Source organism: Sinohyriopsis cumingii, chromosome 17, assembly GCF_028554795.1.
Source record: "Sinohyriopsis cumingii isolate HCF-2022 chromosome 17, ASM2855479v2, whole genome shotgun sequence".
Taxonomy (NCBI): Eukaryota; Metazoa; Mollusca; class Bivalvia; order Unionida; family Unionidae; genus Sinohyriopsis; species Sinohyriopsis cumingii.
This window is the reverse complement of record NC_142977.1, coordinates 120,558,563-120,581,541: the sequence shown is the minus strand read 5'-3', so window position 1 is coordinate 120,581,541 and position 22,979 is coordinate 120,558,563. Positions and strand designations below refer to the sequence as shown.

The window sequence follows — 22,979 nt, the reverse complement described above, 5'->3', positions numbered from 1 at the left end:
TTATGGTCACAAAGTCTTTCTATAGGTCTCCATCAGGTGGAAGTAGCTGATTCTGCCATGGGATTAATAACACTTTCACAAAATGAAATGTTTAACTTGCCTATTATTTCAGATTGTATCATATGATAATTTTATTTAAATTTCCTGAACAGAAATATCTAGTCAAAGTTAGGATAGTAGAAATGACGGTTGATGACATCATCTCACTTTCAGTATTAAAGCCAAGACTATAGCTAGATTCAGTAGCATTAAAAGATAACACAGACTCTGCTCCATGATCGGTAGGAGTATTAGACCCTAACGCTTATTTACTGCAGGTAGAATCTGGTGAAATAGGCTACTTCTGCCTGATGGTGTCCTGTAGAGAGACTTTGTGACCATAATGGTGAAAATAAAGGTTAATTTGCTTGATTTGATTCATGTGATGGTCATCTGAGAGTTATGAGTTGATACATTACTGTATTTTTAAAGGATGTGAGTAGCTTTTCAGTCATTTGGTGATTCCGAAGTGATAAAAGACATGTGACAAAAGTCAAATCAAGCGGAGGCTGGGGTCACGCTTGCACTTCATGTGTTAATTTATAGTACCAATAAGGCGATTTCATGTTAGAGATTTTGTTGTAATTTATATCAAATGAGTTGTGGCTTCAGTGTGAAACATACTTCCAACATTTGCTGAACATTTAAAACATTCACAGGTAAAACATAAATCAGGAATTACTCAAAGAAACATTTCTGGGAATGTTATACATATTTAAAGAGCTGCAATAATAGTCAAGAAATGTACATATGAATGCACTTGTATGAAGTAGACCATCAAATTGCTCTGTGCCATTTTTTTGTGGACATTACTGGTGGCAAGGAAAAACTATTCAAGGCATGATTTGTGCAGGAGCATGATGTCGATCATGCAGATTATTGGGCCACTCGCTACTAATCAATAAATTTATTTCCGCTGACCTTTGAATGTGGGCAGTAAGTATAATCCCTCTTCATTTGAGCCATGGCATTAAATCCTTGAAAATAATTACTTTTTTAGTATTAATCCCTGAGAGAAAAGAATACCTGTGTATCCATTGGCAATTGACCTCAGATTTGAATTGCTGAGTCAGACACATGCATATAAAGCAGCATCACTCCAAGGCAATATTTAAGTGTCATAACTGTCCCATGCATTAGTCAGTTCCCAGTGATAACAGGCTATTAGAGAATTTGCTATAAGGCTAAGACATGTTGCACCTGTTTTTATTAGGTGAGAGTTAAAGAACAAGTCTGACACAGCATAAATGGTATCTAATTGCTATTGTATTTTCATTGATTTATTTTTATGAAAGTATTTAACATAAATTTAGATAAAACCTATAACGAGTTTATTTGCATCTAGACACCTTGTGAGCATTTGAAAAACTTTGACCCTCATAATTGCTTTCAACACCTGAAATAATAGCTAGCATAATCCTTGAGGATCATCCCCCCCCCAATTATATCTCTAGATTTTACTATTACCACTATTTCTTTGTGCTCATTTTCTGGTTGAAAAAAGCAAACAAATGTCAGTAACAGTAATCTTTCAGATATTCCATTCTTGTAACAGAATTTACCATTTTTGTCCATTTTTTAAATCCATTTCAGTCCATTTGGGTTTTAGTAGACTTTTTACACCTTCCTTTTTCATGTGGCCTAACAAGATGACAAATGAATGACCTAAATTCACAAGTTCCCAATCCTTATTAGAAATAATGTCATTGAAATTGGTTGCAAATTTCCAGTTTTTTGTACAAAAAGGTAGTGATCAAACTGCAAAAGATCAATTTAAATATTGATTCAACATTTTTCAGTTTTTGCCAGAGTGTGATAAAGTGTTGTATTCTAGCAATTGCTTAGGCAGTTATTATAATTTTTCTGATATTCACCATATCATTATTGGTATTATAGTGTTTGAGATGGAGAAAACTAGAAAACACAAACGAAACAACTATCTGGGGATGGGTGATCACTTATCCATGCTCATTCCAGAAATGAAAAATGAATTCCAGGAGACTGCAGAAGACAAGAGCAAGCATTTACACAGTCAAAATCATTACAGTGTGTTTTCTTTCAAATCCAGAGTCAGATGCTATGCCATCTGTTTCCATCATTTATTTATTATCAGACAAGGTATTTTGCATTATGTTGAAACATGGAAGATTCCAAAAGATTGAAGGTTAAAGGTCATAGTCTGTTGGTCATCATTTTTCACAGTTGAGACATTTAGTGCACAATTTTTAATTAGACCTGGTAATAGGGCAGTTGAGCCTCTGAGTATCCCGTTTTGCATCTATCCATCAGTCAGCATATAATATTTTGAACTTTTTTTTATAAACTGCAGGGCCACATGCAATAAAACTTGATAGTAATGTTCCATAAGACATGCTGTATGAAATGCTTGTCCTGCAGACTTGGTTAGCAGTGGTATGGTTTCCTTAGCATCCAGGTGGAAAACCTGTTTCGATTTCTCTGGAAAAGCTGAATCATTTTGATATGCTTTTTAGGAGTGTTTCTTAGAACAAGCGCTGTTAACATAGTGTTTGGGTGGCTCCTCTAACAACTATTTGGAGTGGCTGCCCTAATCTCAATGCAGATTTGATAACAGCCATATGGGAAACCTATTTTGAATTTCTTCTCCAGAATGGCTGGGTCACTTTTGATCAAACTTGGTAGGAATGTTAATTAAAGTATGTTCTGTCAAAATTATGTTCAAGATGGCTCCCTTAGCAATTGAGGGACACCATTTGCAACACATGGAGAACTTATTTTTTACTTCATCATATACTAATAAGCTGATTATGGTAAATTTTGTATAAATGTTTCTTTGGGAATGTGCTATAATATTTGTATTCTTTCCTTAGCAATCTCAGGGAAATCCTTTTACTTTCTTTCCTCTCTGGAACAAGTAAGGAATTTTTTTATCAGACTTTATAGAATTGTTTCATAGGGCATGGTCAATCAAAATTGTCAGGGTGGCTTCCATAACAACATTGTGGCTTTCATAGAAACAACATATAAAGCCTATTCTCAGTTTATCCAAAACAGCTGAGATAGTTTTGATTAAATTTAGTATGAATTTATTATGATATTCTCAGCCTTATTTTATTACAAAGTGCCTTCTCTAGTGGTTTTGTGACTAACATAGTAGCCAGATGGAAAATAATCAAATGATGTTTATCTTTCATCAGGTATGGCTGTTGTTACAAAAGAACTATTTTAGAATGATTTTCTCTCAAAAACTCCTTGACTCCAACAAAAAAATATATATAGGCAGAGTTCTTGCCTGGACACTTTTCACATTCGCACAAAAACATCAATGCAATTACACAAAGTTGAATCACTTTTTTCACAATATGTCATATACAAACAAATAGCAAGAAATTATGCTGACATAGTTGTTTTGTGAGATACTATGGAAACCACATTTGTCTTTTGGTTGAACTTGTGACAAGTGAGTGATATCAGGCCTTCATGGGTCTCTTGCTTTTGTTTAAGCTTAGAGGCATGTATTTTGTGTGGGTAAAATGCAGGACCATTGTTATTGATAAAATATTTTTCTCACCTATCTTATCATGATTTTTGAAAATAATTTGTTAATATTTTCATTATTTATGTAGCTAATAACCTTCTTTGCATGTATTTTCTGTGTCAGTGTGTGACTGGAGTTGATTTAGTGCATTGTGAATAGTACTAGGATGGCGGAAGTGCTCAATGTTGGCCTTCTGTTTTGCTAGTACTTTGAGCAGTGCTCTATACAACAGTTTATTTGACAAATACTCTATGGCTTTCAGCAGTGCTCCAGTCCACCAATCTGTGAACAGTTTTGCATTCCACATGACATATGACCAGATGCCAACTTAAATCTTTGCTCCTGGATTTCGTCTTACTGTCATACAGAATTTTGTTGTTTCAGCAGCGCTTTGAAGCCACCTGTTTGGAAAGTGAACATAGTACTATTTCCTTATGTATGAACATTCAGATTTTACCAGAAGAAAAGCTGTTCATTTAATGCATTTGTAAAAATGCTTGACTTTACAATCTTTTTAGACTAAACTTGTATGGAATTGCCCCATATTATTTCATGCTTGATGATGAAGACTGCAAAAAAATCTCTGATTCTGACATCTTGATGTATTGTCAGATAGATAGAATATAATTTGATATTTCTTATGCACCCATGTGGCTGTGGCAAATGTAAAATTTAAGCGAAATCATTAAGAAGTGCACTGAATACACATTTGACACAAACTCATTTTTGTGTGATAGAAATAGCACAGGAAAGCTCTCAAAGTACAACCAACAATGAATGATACAAGCGATGCGTCAGAGAACAAGATGCCACCATCATCAATGCAAACGTCCAGCTGGAATAATACAAAGCAGGTGGACTTTGACCCTGTTGGTGGTGGGCAAAATACTTCAGAACCTTCAGAAATTGAATCTTCAGTTAGTGATTGTGTCCAGAACAAAAAAAGAAAGTATCCATTTTCACAAAATGAAGAAGTCAGTACCGATGTAAAGGAGATAAATAGAGGCATTGACATCAAGTCAAGAATAAAATTAATGAGATCTGAAAGGCCAAAGGAAAATAAAAAAGATGACAATGCTAAGTATATACAGAGTGATAATGCACTGGAATTTCTTGTGCCAGGTAGTCCAAAAACTATGGAGTTTGAAATTCTTGATGATTTAGAAGGACAGGGTTCAAATGATGATGATGATGATGATGATGTAGGTGATGAAGATGACAGCGATTACGACTTGGATGATAATGAGATTTATGCCTGGTTGGATGAGGGTTTAGAGAAGAAGAAACACAAGGCTGGCGAGAAGCAGGATGGATCAGAGATTCCATTGGAAATGCAGAAAGTCATTCTTAAAGGTACAGCATCTAGTTAGTTGTTTTTTCTGTCTTGTCAGCATTTCATTTAATGATGGAAAGACATTTTTCCAACAAGATGGTTTTTAGTTTTATTTTTGATCTAAATGAACAACCATTTATACTAAATTTTCATTTCAGAATTATGTCCATAATATATTTTGTTTTTTATAACAGGGTCTGACTAAGATACAGCGGACCATCAGAAAATGAATTTTTAGCCCACCCTAAATTCAGTATCCCAGAGAATGCCTTTTTATATAAAAGTTCTATCTCTGAGATTTCATCTTTTTTCCCCGTCAAATGCATTCCATGTTAATGTTGGGGAAAATAAGCACTACTACCTCTCAAATCCAGCCTGTAGTCTTTCCTATTTATAAACCATATACATTTTGGGAAGAAATTCATACCAATTACTTCCCCATACCATTTTTAAGTGCCACTGCCAACCAGATATTAAACATTTCAGGCTTTTGCTGCTGTAAATCAACATTTCACTACATTTCCTCTATGTATTCAGTAAAATCAATTCATCCACCTTAGACATTATTACAGTATATTTTGCTGTAATTCAACATTACATTTCCTCTATGTATTCAATAAAATATACTCATCCACATCAGACATTATTACAGTATATTTTGCTGTAATTCAACATTTCACTACATTTCCTCTATGTATTCAATAAAATCTACTCATCCACATCAGACATTATTACAGTATATTTTGCTACATACTGGCATTATCATTTTTTGTATTTTTTTTAAACAATTATGCTAATTTTTCAGTTTTTAAACTTTAATTTCTGATCTTGTAATCCAACATGGTATTGTTGGTACTCTTTGCTGGTTATCTTACTTGTGTGCACAGACTGTATTTTATTTCCACTTTTAAAACCAAGTTTATTATTATTTTAAGTGAACACTTATGGTTTGTTACGTTCTTTTTTTTTGGTTGTTATTATCATTCATGTCATTTCAGTTTAACAATGCTAACCAAATATTTAAAGAGCAGGGGATTTAAAGATTACGAGGATGCAGAATCAGCATAGAATGATGGCTGCCCCTCCATCTTAAATCATGCATCTGCAATGACAGTTACTGTCAACAAGCTTGAATTGGAGAAATAGTATCCTTCTGATATGACCATACTTCACTCACCTTTGACACAGCTGTAGTTGCAGTTGTGAACGTTTGTACAGTGTACATGGAAACAACATTGCAGTTGTTGACCAATGGGGAATGCAGATGGTGACCAATGGGGAATGCAGATGGTGACCAATGGGGAATGCAGTTGGTGACCAGTGGGGAATGCAGATGGTGACCAACGGGGAATGCAGTTGGTGACCAATGGGGAATGCAGTTGGTGACCAATGGGGAATGCAGTTGGTGACCAGTGGGGAATGCAGTTGGTGACCAATGGGGAATGCAGTTGGTGACCAATGGGGAATGCAGATGGTGACCAATGGGGAATGCAGTTGGTGACCAATGGGGAAATTCATATCCTTCAGTTTGTCACATCTTGTAAATATTGATGGAAAAATGTCATCCCATTCTATGGCACCTCAGTGGGCACAAGGCACTGGGATGTCTAAGCATGGTCTTCTGGCTTGCAAGTCCGTACATATGGGTTTAATAGGGACCTTAATCTGTTGTATCAGTCATCTCTGCTGTACAGTACTATTCTGGTTGTCACCCAGCCAGACGAACTGCCCAGCTGATTGTACGTTTTGAATAGCAGACAGAGGTCCGTAGCATGAACAACCTGCTGGTGGTACTATATATATGGAGTTGTGGGAATTATGTCAAATTGAGCATAATGGCAACTGAACCAGTCATCTAGCCAACCAATTAGTTGATCTAGCCACCCATTCAGCACACTTCTGAGCAGCCTTGCAGCAATCCATATCAGCAAAACAAGCTGCATCAGTTGCCCAGACATCATATCTACTGGCAGGCCAGATGTTTACAGCATTAATTTTGGAAGTATACTGTGTCTCACATAGTGACAGTGGCAGTGGCATGGTCCTGTCGATGCCATAGGCATTGTTCTGTGTGGGCCTGGATCATTTTTCGGTCTCAACCTATCATGCATGTGGCATGTATTCTCAAGCTCCATCAGGGAGTGGATGTCAGTACCAGTTTTTTTTTTCAAGTACCTGGCTTGCATAATGGGGGGTGCATTTGATTCTTTTCAGATTCCCTTACATGCACCCTTTGTATATGTCCCTACTGGGCCAGTGGTGCCTGTTTTTTTGGTCAAGTGAGTTGCATGCCCTTTTGATTGACCCAAACTCTTTCCAGTTCCAGTTGGGTGGTTCTAGGGTACTAGTGATGCAACTGAGCTCTGTAGATCAGAATCAATTACCATTGGTGGGCAACGGAAAAGTAGTCATCTGCTTCTTCTTGATTTATACATTGAGAGGTGCAAAATCCAGTCAGTGCATTCAGTCACTTTGTGAAATGCATAGAGAAGAGTCTTTGGACCCAACAATGTCTCTAACTTCTGGGGTTGCCTGGGAAGTAGGATATGAATTGAATTGTGCAATAAGTCAATGATGTGCTCAACATATTCTGTGCATGGTTCCTATGTATGTCTGGAATTCTGGAAAAGAAATAAAATTTGAAAATTGCTGTTCCAGGTCTTGAAAATAATTGGAAAATTGAAAACTGACTAAAAGGTCTCAAAAACGTCTGATTTTTAAAAATTTACATCCCTCTTAGTCAGAAACTGGTAATGTGACTGCACTTCTGCATTTGGGAGATGTTTTAGTATACCAGTTTTGAGCTTTTCAGGAGGTCTTGAAATTTTAATTTTTGGGTCTGGAATCTTATTTTAAATTTGTGGCAGGATTCCTGAGGTCTCACACGACTAGATATGCTTTATAAAAACTTGACTGATTTGAGTGATCTACATAAGCATTGCATTCAAACATAACTTTTTGATCTAAGGCATTATATAAACCATTTGCAGGCTTGCAGTCAACCTTCTCAAGTTTCTATCAATGAGATTTAGCATTGCAGATATGAGCATTGAAATGGGTGGATCAAGTGGCTGTGTCCAGGATGAGCATCAGACCCAGCTGACATCATCCTAACTTATTGAGCATGGGTTTACCACTGTCATTGGATTTTCCTGATTTTTAACTCTACTGGTCATAGACCAGATTAGCCTATGGAATAGTCTGTTGTCGGTCAGCCATTCATCATCTGTCCATCCATTTGCACAAGTTGGTTATCGCTAGTGTTCCTAAACTACTTGGATGATAAAACTTCACACACATTCATCCCATGGTCTAGTTGGTCCTAGATGAAAACAGTGTTGATCACACATCAGATATGGTCACCACAATAGCCATCTTGAAAATCTTCTTATTGCAACACCTTCATGGTCATATCAACATGGGGTATTATGGTGTCTAGTTGGTTGTAAATGAACATGGTACCAATCTGACATCAATATAATCAAGAAAATCTTGTTAATGCTACTACTCGTCAATGGATGGTCATGTCAGCATGGGTTTTTATTAAGATTTCTGATGCCTACATGATCTTAAATGAAAAATGGATCTGATTTGATGTCCAATATGACTACTGCTGCAGCAGTTTTGAAAATTTTATATAACTACTCCTCAGTGGATGGTCATATCAAGTTTTTGCTAAAACACTTCTTATGATGTCTAGTGGTTCCTAAATGAAAATACTGCAGAACTTGGGACCAATATGTCTGCCACAATGGTTATCTTGAAAATCTTGTTATTACTACTCTTCCTACAAGGAAGGTCATATCAGCATGGGTTTTTTACTTTAAGACTTCTTATGATGTCCAGTTAATGTTGAATGATCATACTGCCAATCTGAAATCCAGTATGGCAGTCACACAGTGGCTATGTTGACAGTTTCGGTATTGCTACTCCTCTTGATTGTATGGTTGTATTAGCATGAAGTTTTAGCTCAAAGACTTCTTATAATAATAATAATGAGGACTTTGTATAGCGCCTAATCTTTAGAAGCTCTAAGTGCTTTACAACATTAGACAACACTTATAAGATAAAAAAACATATAATGATATGATTACAAAAACAAACACCATGAAATTAGAAAACAAAAAAAAAACATGCTGAGAATATTTAAGGTAGAAAACATTATTAATATTAGATTTTTAAGTTTGTTCTTGCAGTCTAAATAAGTGAGTTTTGAAAGCTCTCTTGAATGGGATCACTGTGCAGGGCTCAAAATTAGCGGTAGTCCACTAGCCCAAGGCTAGCAGATTTCCTGTCGGACTAGTAACTTTCATAATGTTAATAGTCCGATGGGTTAGTAAGTTTCGGTTATTTATAGTCAGCGTTTGTTTATACCATTCCCTAATAAAGTCTTGACTTAGCAGATGTTCTGTAGAATCAAAGCAGTGGCCATTGTAAACACAGACATAAAATATTAGCATGAGAAGATGAAGTCAATTTCTGCCTCGGAAAGGTGCATTTCTATAACAAGAATCCATCCGATTTTGTGCATTTCACTTAACAGCGCAAATTATGGTCCCGTCATTAACAATGGAAGTTTGGTAATTGATCCTAATTAATCTGATAACGAATTAAATAAAAAAAATGACGTGATATCACACTTTATTAACTCGACCACAGTAACAAACTACAAAGCGGTATACCACACAAAATAACACGGCAAAAACTCTTCAAAGAAATTAGTTTGCATGTTTTTTTTGTTTAAGGTTCTTTTTTTTTTTTGCTTGCTACCCAAATGCTCCAACAGTTGCAAACAGGAAACTACATATTTTACATTTCCATCGAAATAATTATAAGAATTAGATCAGTTTATGACGATTATGTTATTGAAACATCCTTTCCATACAACTACTTTTTCTATGATGATAAGAATAGTTTTTATATTTTTCCCTTACAAGAATGAACAAATAATTGAGTGCACGTGGAGATATCCAAGCAGAATGCCGTACATTTGTTGGGAATTAAAATCTCTGAGCATGGGCATCTAAGATTTGAAAAATTTCCGCGTTATTATTAATTTCAACAATACACAATACATTGAGGTTCAATTAATTAGGAACGATTACCAAACTTATGACTTATGATACCGTAATTAGAACTGTTAAATGCAATGCGCCAAGTGTCAGATGTTGCTTTAAATAATTTGCGTCAGCTATACTATAACATCTCATATTTGAAAACAATTCCCTCCTTATAAGACAGGCAAAATGTGGCATTTGATAGAAGGTGTTCAGCCACCGGAAAAAAAACAAATGTTGAATGAGAATGATGAGGAATAATTCTTATGATAGGGAAAAGCGTAATGAAAAATTTCAGAAGAAATGGACAAAAGACAGGGAATGGCTGAATTATGATGAGGAAGGGAATGTTATGTGGTATATTTGGTTTATGCAGTTCGCAAAAACAAACACACAGAAAACATCCAGTTTTGTTGCGGGTTGTTTGAACTTTAAAATTGAATCAGTAAACGTACATGAAAGCTGTATGACATTGTTTTGTGAACAGGACTAGTAAAGATTTGGCAGGACTAGTACATTTCTCAATATACTAGTCCTTCTGGCTACAAAGAAATTTGTGTTCAATTCGAGCCCTGCTGTGTCTTTGTGTCTAAGTTCAGTGGGTAATTCATTCCATGTTGCTGGGCACTGGTATGCAAAAGAACGCTGTCCATATGATTTTATGATGTCTGCTTGGTCCGAAATGAAAATGGTGAAGATATAGGGTCTGATACAGCTGCCACAGCAATTAGCTCAAAAATCTATTATGTTGATCTTGAATTAAAATAGTGCTGATCTGATGTTCAGTATGTGGCCATCTTGAAAACCTTGTTTTAGTTACTCCTCTTCAAGGGAAATTCATTCTGACCCATGTTTTCATCAGAAGAGCTCTTATGGCATCTGCTTGGTTCTAAATGAAAAGTACTTAACCTCATTTGGCCACCATGGTGTGTGTCTTGAAAATATTATCACTACTCTCAGTACCAGTATCGACCTGTGGTTTTCACAATAGATTTCTTGGTCTGAAATGAAAATTTTGTCTGTTACACATCCAATATGGCTGCCATGATGGCTGTTTTTGTAACTACTCCTCTGAATAGATAATCATTATGACAAAACACTTATAATGATGCCTACTGCATACAAGATGTCCACCACTTAAGCAAATTTGAAAATCTTGTTATTATTTAAGAATGTCAGACAGAGATATCGGAAACGCTTAATTACGCGTATTTGGATGCCAATTTTTGATCTTGGACGCAGAAAATCACTGAGGCGGGAGTCCCTCGTACACATGTAATAGGTGTGCGGCAAAATTCAAAGACTTGCCAGTCCTGCTTCAGCCTCCTGCTTTGTGGGAAAATGTGTTGATCAGTTAGCTGTGCTGATATTTACATTGACAGAATTCAGTGACTGAAAGACCCCTTGATGTACATACCTGTTGCCATTATAAGAGTACATAAAAAAGAACACGATACAATAGCTGGGCGGCAACTTCAAAGGCTTTGCCTGGTGGCCGGATGCAAAAATGTACTGATATTTACAGTGATTGAATTCAGAGTCAGAAAGACCCAGAGATGTACATGTGGTCATTTATAAAAGTACATCAAATAAACAACTTTAGCTTTCATTATTGTGTTGATTTCCGAATGTATCGGAATAAGTAGTGCACGAGAATTGTAACGAGATTAAGAAGAGTGCTAAAGCTGCTAGAATTGATAGTTCAGATAGGACAGTAGCTAAGTGTAAGAAAGTGTGTGATGCCTAGCATAGTGTTTGGAACAAGTCCTTACTTGGATTGACAAATATTCAATATCACTCTGATGGACGAACAAGAGCTATTTAAGAGGTATATTGACTGACCATACTTTTTTTAAAAATCAGTAGCTAGGCCTAGTTTTAATATCAATTACGTTGACAAACAAACTCTTGCCCGTTCACAAGCATATGTTTTGATAGCTGCTTGACCATCAACCCTTTTCGGAGTAAGGTAGCAACTATCAATTTCCTGCATGATATCCTTTGATGATAAAACATACAAACATGTTTTAAGATCAGAATCGGTGATCTGATATATATTAACTGCCTCTTGTACACTATTTCATCATAAAATTAATTTGAAACTGTAAGTGAACCAGTAGGCCTAATGGGAAATAATGGCGGACTTTGCTAAGTCTGGGATATACCAGTTTATTAGATTGTCTGTTTTCGTAAATCATCGGGGAAATATTGTCAAAAACATATACAGATCATTGAAAGCAAAGCCAAGGTATTATTTTATTAAAGATTTAACTTTAAAATGCAACTTATGTAGGTCAGAAATGTATAAGAAAATGCTATGTTGTGGAATTTGCGAGATGTGCTTTATGGTCTAAGATGTTTTCTGACCAGGCACGTATTTGCGAAGATATGGGGGGAAAAAACAGCAAATCAGATACTATTTAACCATTGCCTAAAATTACTACAAGCATGTATACAAATAAATAAACCATAAATATTCAATCCTGTCAATGGACTGTTGTAATGAAATTATATTAAAGTGAGTGATTACATTACGAAAACCTCTCCATCTAAAAATAGATGCACTCATGTCTGTGTTGATTCTGTAGGAGAGAAGGGACTGCAACTTTTGATGGTGGGACTCCTATTTTTACCAAAATGGGAGTCCTGGACTCCTAGTTTTAAAATCCTAGCGAGATCTCTGTCAGAGATGGTTTCAGAACTCAGCTGTTAAAAGGAAGAAATGGGTCTTATCTTGAATTCCTGGAAAATAATTTTGCCTGGTAGAGTATCAGTCAGTTCATTTATTTATTTCATCGATATATTGATGTCACATGTTATATGACCATTATGTTGTTCTGCCTTCATGAAGGGAGTTCACTAATGCTGGGTGCAATTAAAAAACTTTTTTTATCCTGATATACAGCAGTATTTCGGAATGTACTGTGATATGTGCCATGGTGTACCACATTTATTATACTAAGGATTGACAGTTTAATGTTCTGGGGCAGTGTCCTGACAATTTAAAAAAAAATTGCATCTGCTAATTGCTGTAAAAAATATATAGAGCAAAATAACACTATATTTTATCCATTATATTATTATTAAAAAGAAAGAAGAAAATAAATATCTGAAAGTAAACTGAAAGTAAAATTACAGCCCCCCTCCCAATGATGCAGTGGTCAGTACTCTAGGTAATTAAATTTAAATTTACACTATAGCTGACACTCTGTGAAAGACGTTATTCTGACATTAACTTGTTGATAAAAATAGGAAGTGTTTATGCTTAAACATTCAATTTACTGGCTACACTATTGATACAATAGGCACGGAAACTTGGAATGGGATGCCAACATATAAGCAAGATATTCAGCAGAGAGGGCCAGTAAATGAAAATGCACTGAATGATGAAACAGAAAAATATTTCATGGACTTGAGAAATGACATAAAATTCAAACAGAAAACAAACACTCTCCTGCGGAACATGCGGATTCATAGTCTTACAATGGAATATATGTTCTTAACACATTAATATATACTAATAAATAAATTGTATTAAAATAAAATTTTTTAAAAATTCTAAAATGTTTCCAAAAGTTGGATTTGGCTTGAATTTCATTCGAAACATAACCATTGGGCCACCATGTTGGCATACGTGGTACATGTATATGTGAAACGTACGACTAAAGGATCATAAATATAATTATATTATGAAATATTCAAAATTAATTTGCAAGAAATAGTACTTTATTGTAAGAACATGATAATAATTTTCTGAACTATTTTGTCATGAAAATGAAAACATGTTAATATTATTAAATTTGTAACACAATTACTCTGGAATTACAGTACATTCCTTACTGATGAAAACTGCCATAGTACCAGTACACTGAAAAAGTACCCAAGTATCTACTACTAGAAAAAAGTGCCACAGTAAACTGGTATACTGATAATACCATATACCATTAGACTCCAGCCATCTTTTCCCTGGAAGGGTAGAAGATGGATGCTGTGTTTTTAATCTGCCTTGTACCGTATTCTCCTAATGTTAATATGATTGGGGAATGTTTTTGACAGGTCTCCCTATGATTTTAAAAACAGGAGTCCCACCAGCAAAAGTTGTAGTCCCCACAAGCATATTGGACATACCTGAAGTGGCTAAATGACTAGATAAGAAAAACGAGTGGTTATCGTTGAGTTTAATTTTCCAAATTCATTACACCACTGACATATAGCCATTGTTGGTCCGACTGAATTTTGTCAGTTCAAGGAAAGGCCTTATTCCAAGCACTAAGAAAAGCATCACACACTTTCTTACACTTGGCTACTGTTCCATCCAAACTTTCAGTTCTAGCGACTTCAGCACTCTTCTGAATATCATTACAATCTTTATCAGTTTGCTGTTTAACTCCAAAACACTATTCAAATTTTGCAAACAGCATTTTGTCTAAGTCTTGACATGTCTTGATTTCGAGGTCACATGCACTTCTTATTCTCCTACTCCAGGATATGACCACAATATTGAAAGTTAAATTTGAAGTACTGTTATAATAGCCACACGAACATCTCAGTCTTTCTATTTCTGAATTCAGTCATTGTAAATATTGGCACATTTTCCCACAACTCAGTAGATAGCCAAAAATTTTTAACTTGCCACCCAGCTATTGCATCATGTTCTTTTGATCTACTCTTATAATGACAACATTTACATCTGGGGGCCTTTCAGCCAATGAATTCTGTCATTGTAAATATCAGCACAGTTAAAATGACCAGTTGATCAGCACACTTTGACACTGAGCAGGTGGTTGAAGTATAACTGGCAAGCCATTGAATTTGCTACCATACAGAGAACTCCTGTGTAAGTGATTTCTGCATCCTAGATTTAATATTGCATTTAAATGCGTGTGATGAAGCGTTTCCGATACCTCTGTTTGATGAGAAAAGTTTAATAAAATGTTTTTTCAAGAATACTTACCAGTTCACATTACTGTTAAACCCTCATGTGCCTTCCTGGAAATGCGAGCATCTTTATCAGTGTATCTGCTTAAACTGGTAAGCATCCAGTTGATGTGTAGCGACCTTGCAGTGGTAAAGGGAAGTAATGGGTAAGAGTTTTTTCCTTTCACGTGCTATGCAGGCTGGAAAGATTGAAGTTGTCATCTTTCTATGATGGCTGGATTCAAATGTAGCAGAGGTGTTTTCTGAGTATTAATATGATCAGTAAGTATTCTCAGAGAAACATAATTTCTGTAACAATTTTTTTCCCCTTAATACAAGTTATGAATATTGTTATATTCTGTGAAATATTTGCATGGTCTTGTTTTTGAAAACAGTGTAAAACAAGTCAACGATATGATGAACTAACCCATTGAACAAACTGAACGCAAGACATGATAACCCAAACTCAGCACTCTCATTGCCTTTGGGCTCAGGGGACAAGAATTGTTGAATCCTGCATAGTGCTGTTACCACTGAAATTACACGGCTATAAACACTGAAAATTTTATAATGTGAATGGTGTGTGTGAGTGTACTTGAACGGTTCTTCAGATTTGTTTCCTTTATCGTGTTGCTAAATGATATTTGTATAACTTTTTTATGGCATAGGAGCTGCTAATTTTAGATTGATTGATCTAACTTGAATGCCAGCAGTTGTCATGGTGAAATGAAATTTACTGATTTCAGAGAGAGGAGCTGATCCCTTTGAAGTGCTACCAGAGGGGTGGGTGGCAATTACCCACAACAGTGGGATGCCTGTATACCTTCATAAGTCTAGCAGAGTATGTACTTTGTCGAAACCTTACTTCCTGGGACCAGGCAGTGTCAGGGTAAGATCAGAATCAAAGAACTATTATTTGTTTACTTCAGCACTGAACATTGTAATGTCAATTATTGTATTTTCACCAAACCCACATAAAATACCAGAACAACTTTGAACAAAATCTAAATATCATTTGGTACACTATTGTCATATATTTATCACATATCTTTCTGTTATGCTTTCGTGTAAGTATTCCATAGCTACAGTTTATTGGAAATGTCCCTGCAACAATTTTTGTCTAATTTGACCCATTTATCCATTCATTAAGCTATATGTGACATAAGTCCCTTTGTCATAATTTCATGACCAAAATAAACCTTTGTATTTTAACTGATTTGTCTTATGTATGACAATATAGATTGAAAACAGCATGAAGATCGTGTGATAGCTATGTTCCATGTATAAACATTGTTTGCGAACATTTGATCATTTCCACTGTACCACAGTTCAGTAAATGCATTGTTCTCATTTTACCACAGTTTTGTAAATTCATGGTTCTCATTTTACCACAGTTCAGTAAAAACATGGTTCTTGTTATACCACAGTTCAGAAAATACTTGGTTCTTATTATACCACAGTCCAGTAAATACATAGTTCTTTCTGTACCACAGTTAAGTAAATACACCTTTCCGTTGATAACTTGCACACATTGGGGTCCAAAAACATAGACCACACTATAAGCGAGGGCATGAGGTACTGAGGGACCTTAAAAAATAAGTTGAGCAGTCTCCACTGGCAAAACTGTGGGGTGGGGGAGGCGAGAAACAGGGCTGTTTAATGGCTGAATACTCTTTTTATAATCACCTTGTGAATAATTGTAAGTAAAGTACTTTTCTAACAAAGTTGTTCTTTTATCTGTGTAAATTACATTTACAGACCTGCCAATCCTTACAATTTTCCTGCAAGTCTTAGGAAAATTACCCTTAAAATACAGACTTATAGCATAAAAGCAAAAACTATGGAAAAATGATCATTGCTGGAAAATCTGGAATTTTTTTTCATTCATGTTTGGCTTGGATCTGGGTTTCATATTGGAATTAGTGAAATTAGTCAGGGAACCAGACTAACTTTACAGCACACCTCAGATGCTTTAAACTGCACCTATTTGTTCATGCAAAGCATCTGCATGATCAAACTGTTGATTATGGGATTTTTTTTAAATGGCATACAGCAAGCGATGCATGTTTAAGATAAGCCTCATGAAAATTGTTAATATTCAGCACCAGAATAAAAAGGAATATTCAGATTCTTGTGAATAATAGCAGGGAGGGACACAATTAGGTTTATTGGACATCACATGCCAGTTTGAGTATGACTCGTGGCGGGAGATATGATTACCGTCGTCATGTGAAATGGAAAAAGAATTTCCAAGAATTAAGTCAAGTTGAGAGATAGCAACAAGCCATTGAGCTGCATAGGGTTTATAACTAGAGTTTGTGCAACTTTCCTACTGGTAAATAAAGTCTACGCATACTTTATAAACTTTTCAGTTGAACATGGTGTTTATCTTCACTGCATGTTTTGAATACTGAACTTTTAATGATGTTTTCCAGCTTTACAATAGCACAGTTTATGATATTTTTTAACACCTTACTGATAACTGGTTAAACTTATGGAAAAAAATCAACTTTCTTACTGAGACGGACTCATTAGGGTTGGCAGGTCTGCATTTATTTTTAAGATGCAGAACTTCTGAAAGACTGTTAACATTATTCCAATTGATTTCAACAACCTTCATGAGTACCCAATAACATTTGTGTATTACATCATTGAATTTGTTGTTGGTTGTTTGTCTGGTTCCCTGTTTATTAAGGTAGAGTAGAGTTCGAAGCAGGGAGTCTGAAAGTCGGGAAGCAGACTAATGCAACATGAAACAAGATTATTATTACATATATTTTTAAAAATAGCGACATTTATTTGTGTAACAATTGTCTATGTCAAAACTCAATATTTGTTCTTTTCAGTTAGTAAAATATTGATGCCATGATTTCATTGCAAGTAATAGTGAAACTTCTCATCTTTGAGAATATCTCTCAGTACCAGTTCAGGATTTTTGTGAAACTCACTTGTCTGCTATGATCCGTATCTTTGAAACAAAACTCATTATTTCACTAAGTATTCACTTGGCTTGCTTGCCGTGCTATCTTTGAGCACATTTATGATTGAGTAGCTTAATTTCAGGTAGTCTAATTATATTAAATATGCAATAATATTTATAGACCTGCCAACCCTCAAGATTTTGGCATGAATTTCATGACTCTTGATAGCAAATCACATATTCATGCTGCATGCAAAAGATCATGAATTCCTGAATTTTCAATCGTGTTAAATCAGGAATAAAATGATTTTATTCAGTTAAGGGCTAGTAAAAACTGCAATAGTGGTCACTGATGCCAAGAACAGTCCTTTGTTTGCCAGTCGCGATGTTAGTAGAACTATATCCAATTTTTACAGTTTGCCGTGTAGCAGGTATTGTAAAGTATATAATCTTTATTTAGAACAGAAGTTTTACAATGTTCATGAACAAACCTGGACCCAACTGATTTTTTAAAAAAAAATGGCACATGAACATAGTGGTAGCAACTGTAATTTTTTTAAAAACAAAGACAGCTTTTTTGAGTGTTGGAATTTTTGAGATATTGAAAGATTAGCATGAATTCAAATTTTGTCGTGCATGCGCTGACATCACTGATTGTTACTCTTTCAACATTTCATCTTCTGGATTAGAACCATTTCATAATTAAGCTACACTACAGTTAAAATGTTTTCACCTCCAAGGGAAAAGATATCTATTCCACAAAAAGAAGTATAGACTGGAGTACACCTAAAAGTGGCCTTGCATTCAGCCATGAAACATCGATGGACATTATGTTTTTCGCACAGTAGTGTGCCACAAAATTTAGAATTGGGAATGTGCACATGGGCTTGTAATTTTGCTTACAGTTTACCTGTCATATATAATATATATGTGGGCGTGTGGCATAACGATGTGAAAAAGCACACTGCTAGCAAAAAGCATATAGATATTGGGAAAATTAAGAGCACCCACAGCAGATTTCAGCTTTGGAGTACTTGAAGCCATCTGAGTTTTCTTGTTGAATATAACCTGCCTTTCTCAGTTGAAGATCAGCAACAGTGACAATGAAAAAAAACATTCCTATTGTTCAGGAAAATAAGACAAACTTTAATGCCTCCTTAGGTGCTGAAAATTTGCAACCATTTTAGTCACAAAGATTAAACAGTAGGCAAGTAGCCTGAACTGTTTTGAAAACAAATTTACAATATCCCAGTTGAGGAAGTCTGTCACAGCATCATATTATGACAAATAGCTTGAAGTTTGTGTATCAGTAAATTTGGCTGCTGATAAATTTGTACATGTAATCAGTGTAAATAATGTTTTAGTTTCATTTTGGGTTTTTCATTTAATGCAGTATTGACCATCAACGTTGATAGTCTAGTGTCATGGTATAACTTTTCACTGTGTTAAAAATTTCTACTTTTTATCCCTCTTTTCACTAATTGTGAGTCTGGAGGATTGGCAGATCTGTATTTAAAACAATCTTCAATTGATCAATTGAGTTCTAGCTTTTGGTTACCCAGTAATTATTTTAAATTATCTACGATCACCTGCAAATGGAAGTTTTACTCTTTTTTTATATATACAGTTGCTGCATTCAACTGCTGCATCTTTGTATTATTACTAAGCCTTAATTTTGTTTTATCTCAGGTTTTTTTAGCAGTCTCTGTCTTATCTGTTAAGCAGAAAACTATTATTATTATTATGTCATGCAACAGAATGCTTTTTCCCTTACTTCAAACAAGTTTGAGTGAAAATAACATGGTTCTCTCTGTACCACATGCAGTTCAGTTCCCACATCATAAACTTTATTCAGTGTACGGTATTATAGACTATGTAGAATGCAGGCATTTTCATTTTTGTCAGGTTTCTCACTCCAGGATAGAAAGAAACATTGGTGTCCAAATCCTAGTATTTCAGTTGTACTGAATCTTTATTTAGCTATGACATGGTATGATAGTATAGGCACGCATGGAACTGCACAAAAGTAAACAATGTACATGTACTGGTCATTTGCCAGCATTTGTACTTAATGCAGTTAATAAATAAATTGGAATACACAGAGATAAAAATTAAATGAGACCCAAATGTTAAGAAAGAATCACCTTTCACAAAAATATATTAACAATGAAACGTTTGCTGTGAAAATACTATTTACCTACCCTTCCCCCAAACCATACTTAACATGTATTTGTGCAGTAGAACCTGTGTTGAAAGACCACCTCTTCCACCTGAAAATCTTGGTCTCTCATGATCGATCATAACATAGTGTAATCAGTATATCTGTACATTGAGAATCTGTTGCCAAGACAGGTGGTCTGATAACAGTGGTCATTCAAGATAGGTTTTACTGAGATACAAAATGAAGTACTATTATTAATAATAATTAACAAAAGTATACTGATTCTCTTCAAGATGTGACAACACAGGAGGTTATCTGGTACTGTAATCATAGAGCTAACTACATGACTTTTAAAAACAATAATTTATAGGCCAGAAGTGTTAATATATACCAAATTTGTATATTTTAATGGCTGCATTATAATATCCCATATTAAAATTATAGAATCAACAAAGTTTTTAAATTGTTTTTGTTTTCACACCTTAGTATTACTATCCAGAGTTTTTTCATAGGCTAGAAATATCTAGCATGGCACTAGAAAATGTTGGGCACCATATATATGGTCCATTTAATATTATTGACATGTTTGATAATTTGGTTAACCAGAAGATGGCAGCAGTGTGGAATTTTCCATTCCAGATATTGTCTTCTGAGAAGATTCTGATTAAAAAATATTGAGGCTACCCCTCCCATAAATTGGGAAGTTTTCAGAAAATTGGGTTCAGAAAAAGATTTAACATTAGACACCAATGTGATAACTGTTGTACAACTTTCTGAACATTATTGAAGATTACCAACTGAGCTTGTGCCAGTTTGATAACAGAACAAACTAATCTTGCTATGTTGAACATGAAAAATGTAACCATTAACTTGTTGGAAATGTAACAGGATGACATTTTTACTTTTCAACAAAATTTATGAAAAACATTGGAGTACTCACCAAATGAATAATCATTAGCTTGAATGATTGAAGTTGACAGAATTCAGTTGTATGCTTGTTTTGCAGTTTGATTGGCTTTGCATTGATTTTTTGGGGGTTTACTTTTGTTACACCCATGACTTGATTTGGTTCAGTAAAATATTAACTCATTCAGCCCCAGCATTGATATCAGTATCACTGTTGCTATGCCCCAGCACTGTTATCAGTATCACTGTTGCTATGCCCCAGCACTGTTATCAGTATCACTCTGCTATGCCCCAGCACTGTTATCAGTATCACTCTGCTATGCCCCAGCAGTTATCAGTATCACTGTTGCTATGCGCCAGCACTGTTATCTGTATCACTGTTGCTATGCGCCAGCACTGTTATCAGTATCACTCTGCTATGCCCCAGCACTGTTATCAGTATCACTCTGCTATGCCCCAGCACTGTTATCGGTATCACTCTGCTATGCCCCAGCAGCACTAAGCTGTGTCTAGCTGCTTGTGCCCCAGAGAGTTTTTACCTGTTTGGAAAATTTTGTTAACATCATGCACACACATCATTCACTCTTACCTTAATTTCTCTTCTTATTTACAATAAAAAATCCACGAAATTTTCACCAATTATTCCAAATAAATTTGTCTACACAATGATGTATTTTTTTTCCTGTTTGTCCAAGTCTTTCACAACTTATTTATACACTATTTACAATACTATGTGTAATATTTTTAGACATGTGTCATCAACATCACTATCAGCATCCTCTTCTTCTGACGATTCAGTCTCAGAGACTTCTATGTCTGAATCTAAATCTCGCAAAATATCTAACTGCTGAACATATCTTTCCTCTGCTTGCTTAATATTTTTTATATCAAACCCAAGGAACTCCTCATTTTCACTCTCATCGTCATCAAAAATCACTCTTACATCTGCCATCATTTATGATTTTTCATGAACAGAACACGTGTAGTGAAACTGCTCTCAATTAGTAACCCTTGGCTTCTGAACAATTCAAATTTGCACAAACAAAAGTAAAATAATTTCTGATTGGTTTAATATTGGTCTGATTCTTGGAGAAAAAAACCCATTTGTAACTAATCAGAGACATTGTATCTAACACACATTAACCATGATTGGAGACAGGATCAGCCTTTGAATGCAGCAAACAAACCATGTCTACATGCAGGGTCAGCCATTGAATGCAGAAACTGGATCACATGCACAGACGGGATCGGGGCCGAATGAGTTAGTATAAAAAGGACAGTGGGGTACATGTTACATCATTGTTATCTAGTATGCCCTTACAAAACGTACAGTGTGACCCCACCATAGCATACTCCATTATAACATGATAATAGATATAACATGGTCATGGTGTGGCTCCCAGAATTTTATACAAGTACAACAAAAACCAAAAAGTTTATCCTTTTGGGGAAGAGATTGTTAAAAAACAATCATGGTGTGGCTCCTGAAATTTTATGTTTTTTTCTCGTACACCAAATGTTTTAGTTTTTTCTTCTTAAAAGTATGGAAAATAAAGTTTATTTTATGATCGCGTAGGGCTTCACTAATGTTGCAAACTGCGATTTTATTTTCCTTATTGGTGGCAAAATATACCATCTGGCGATTTTTTAATTTATTTGGCGACATTGTTGGCTGTTTAAACATGCATATACAACCATTGGTTTGGAGTGGAGAAATTCAGTGACCCCATGAATGAAACCCGCAAACTTGATATAAAATGCACTGAAAATTATCTTTTGTTACATAAAGATTTTTTTTGGTCCATATTGACAATCCATCTTAACAGTGCATTGTTATATCATAATCCACTTATGTTGACATCTAGCATGAGTACTGTATGTTATTAGATATCTGCTTTTTTTTATTGATATTTTTGGTAGCGGAAATCAACCGGATGAGGCATTATCTCATAATCTATCTTTCGTTGGATTTTTGGCTGCTCGCTAGTAATTAATATGTTTACATAGACTTACATTTGTGTGTGGATGGTAAGTAAAATTCCTTTTCTTTCCACTAAGAACTAAATCACATTTTCTGTACTAATCTTTGTCATCAGACCAGAACACCTGCATCTCTATTGTCCATTGAC

The 22,979-nt window shown here is 35.2% G+C and overlaps 1 protein-coding gene across 1 annotated transcript in view; it reads left to right on the top strand.

Moving 5' to 3' along the window:
* The window catches only part of LOC149779767 (microprocessor complex subunit DGCR8-like), an 88,624-nt gene that overhangs the window by 786 nt on the left and 64,859 nt on the right, over nt 1–22,979 (top strand). The window contains exons 2-3 of the mRNA XM_089940624.1: nt 3,819–4,909; nt 15,610–15,752. Of these exons, the coding sequence (XP_089796750.1) occupies nt 4,330–4,909; nt 15,610–15,752 (723 nt within the window). The 5' untranslated portion in view covers nt 3,819–4,329. The remainder of the gene's footprint in view (nt 1–3,818; nt 4,910–15,609; nt 15,753–22,979) is intronic.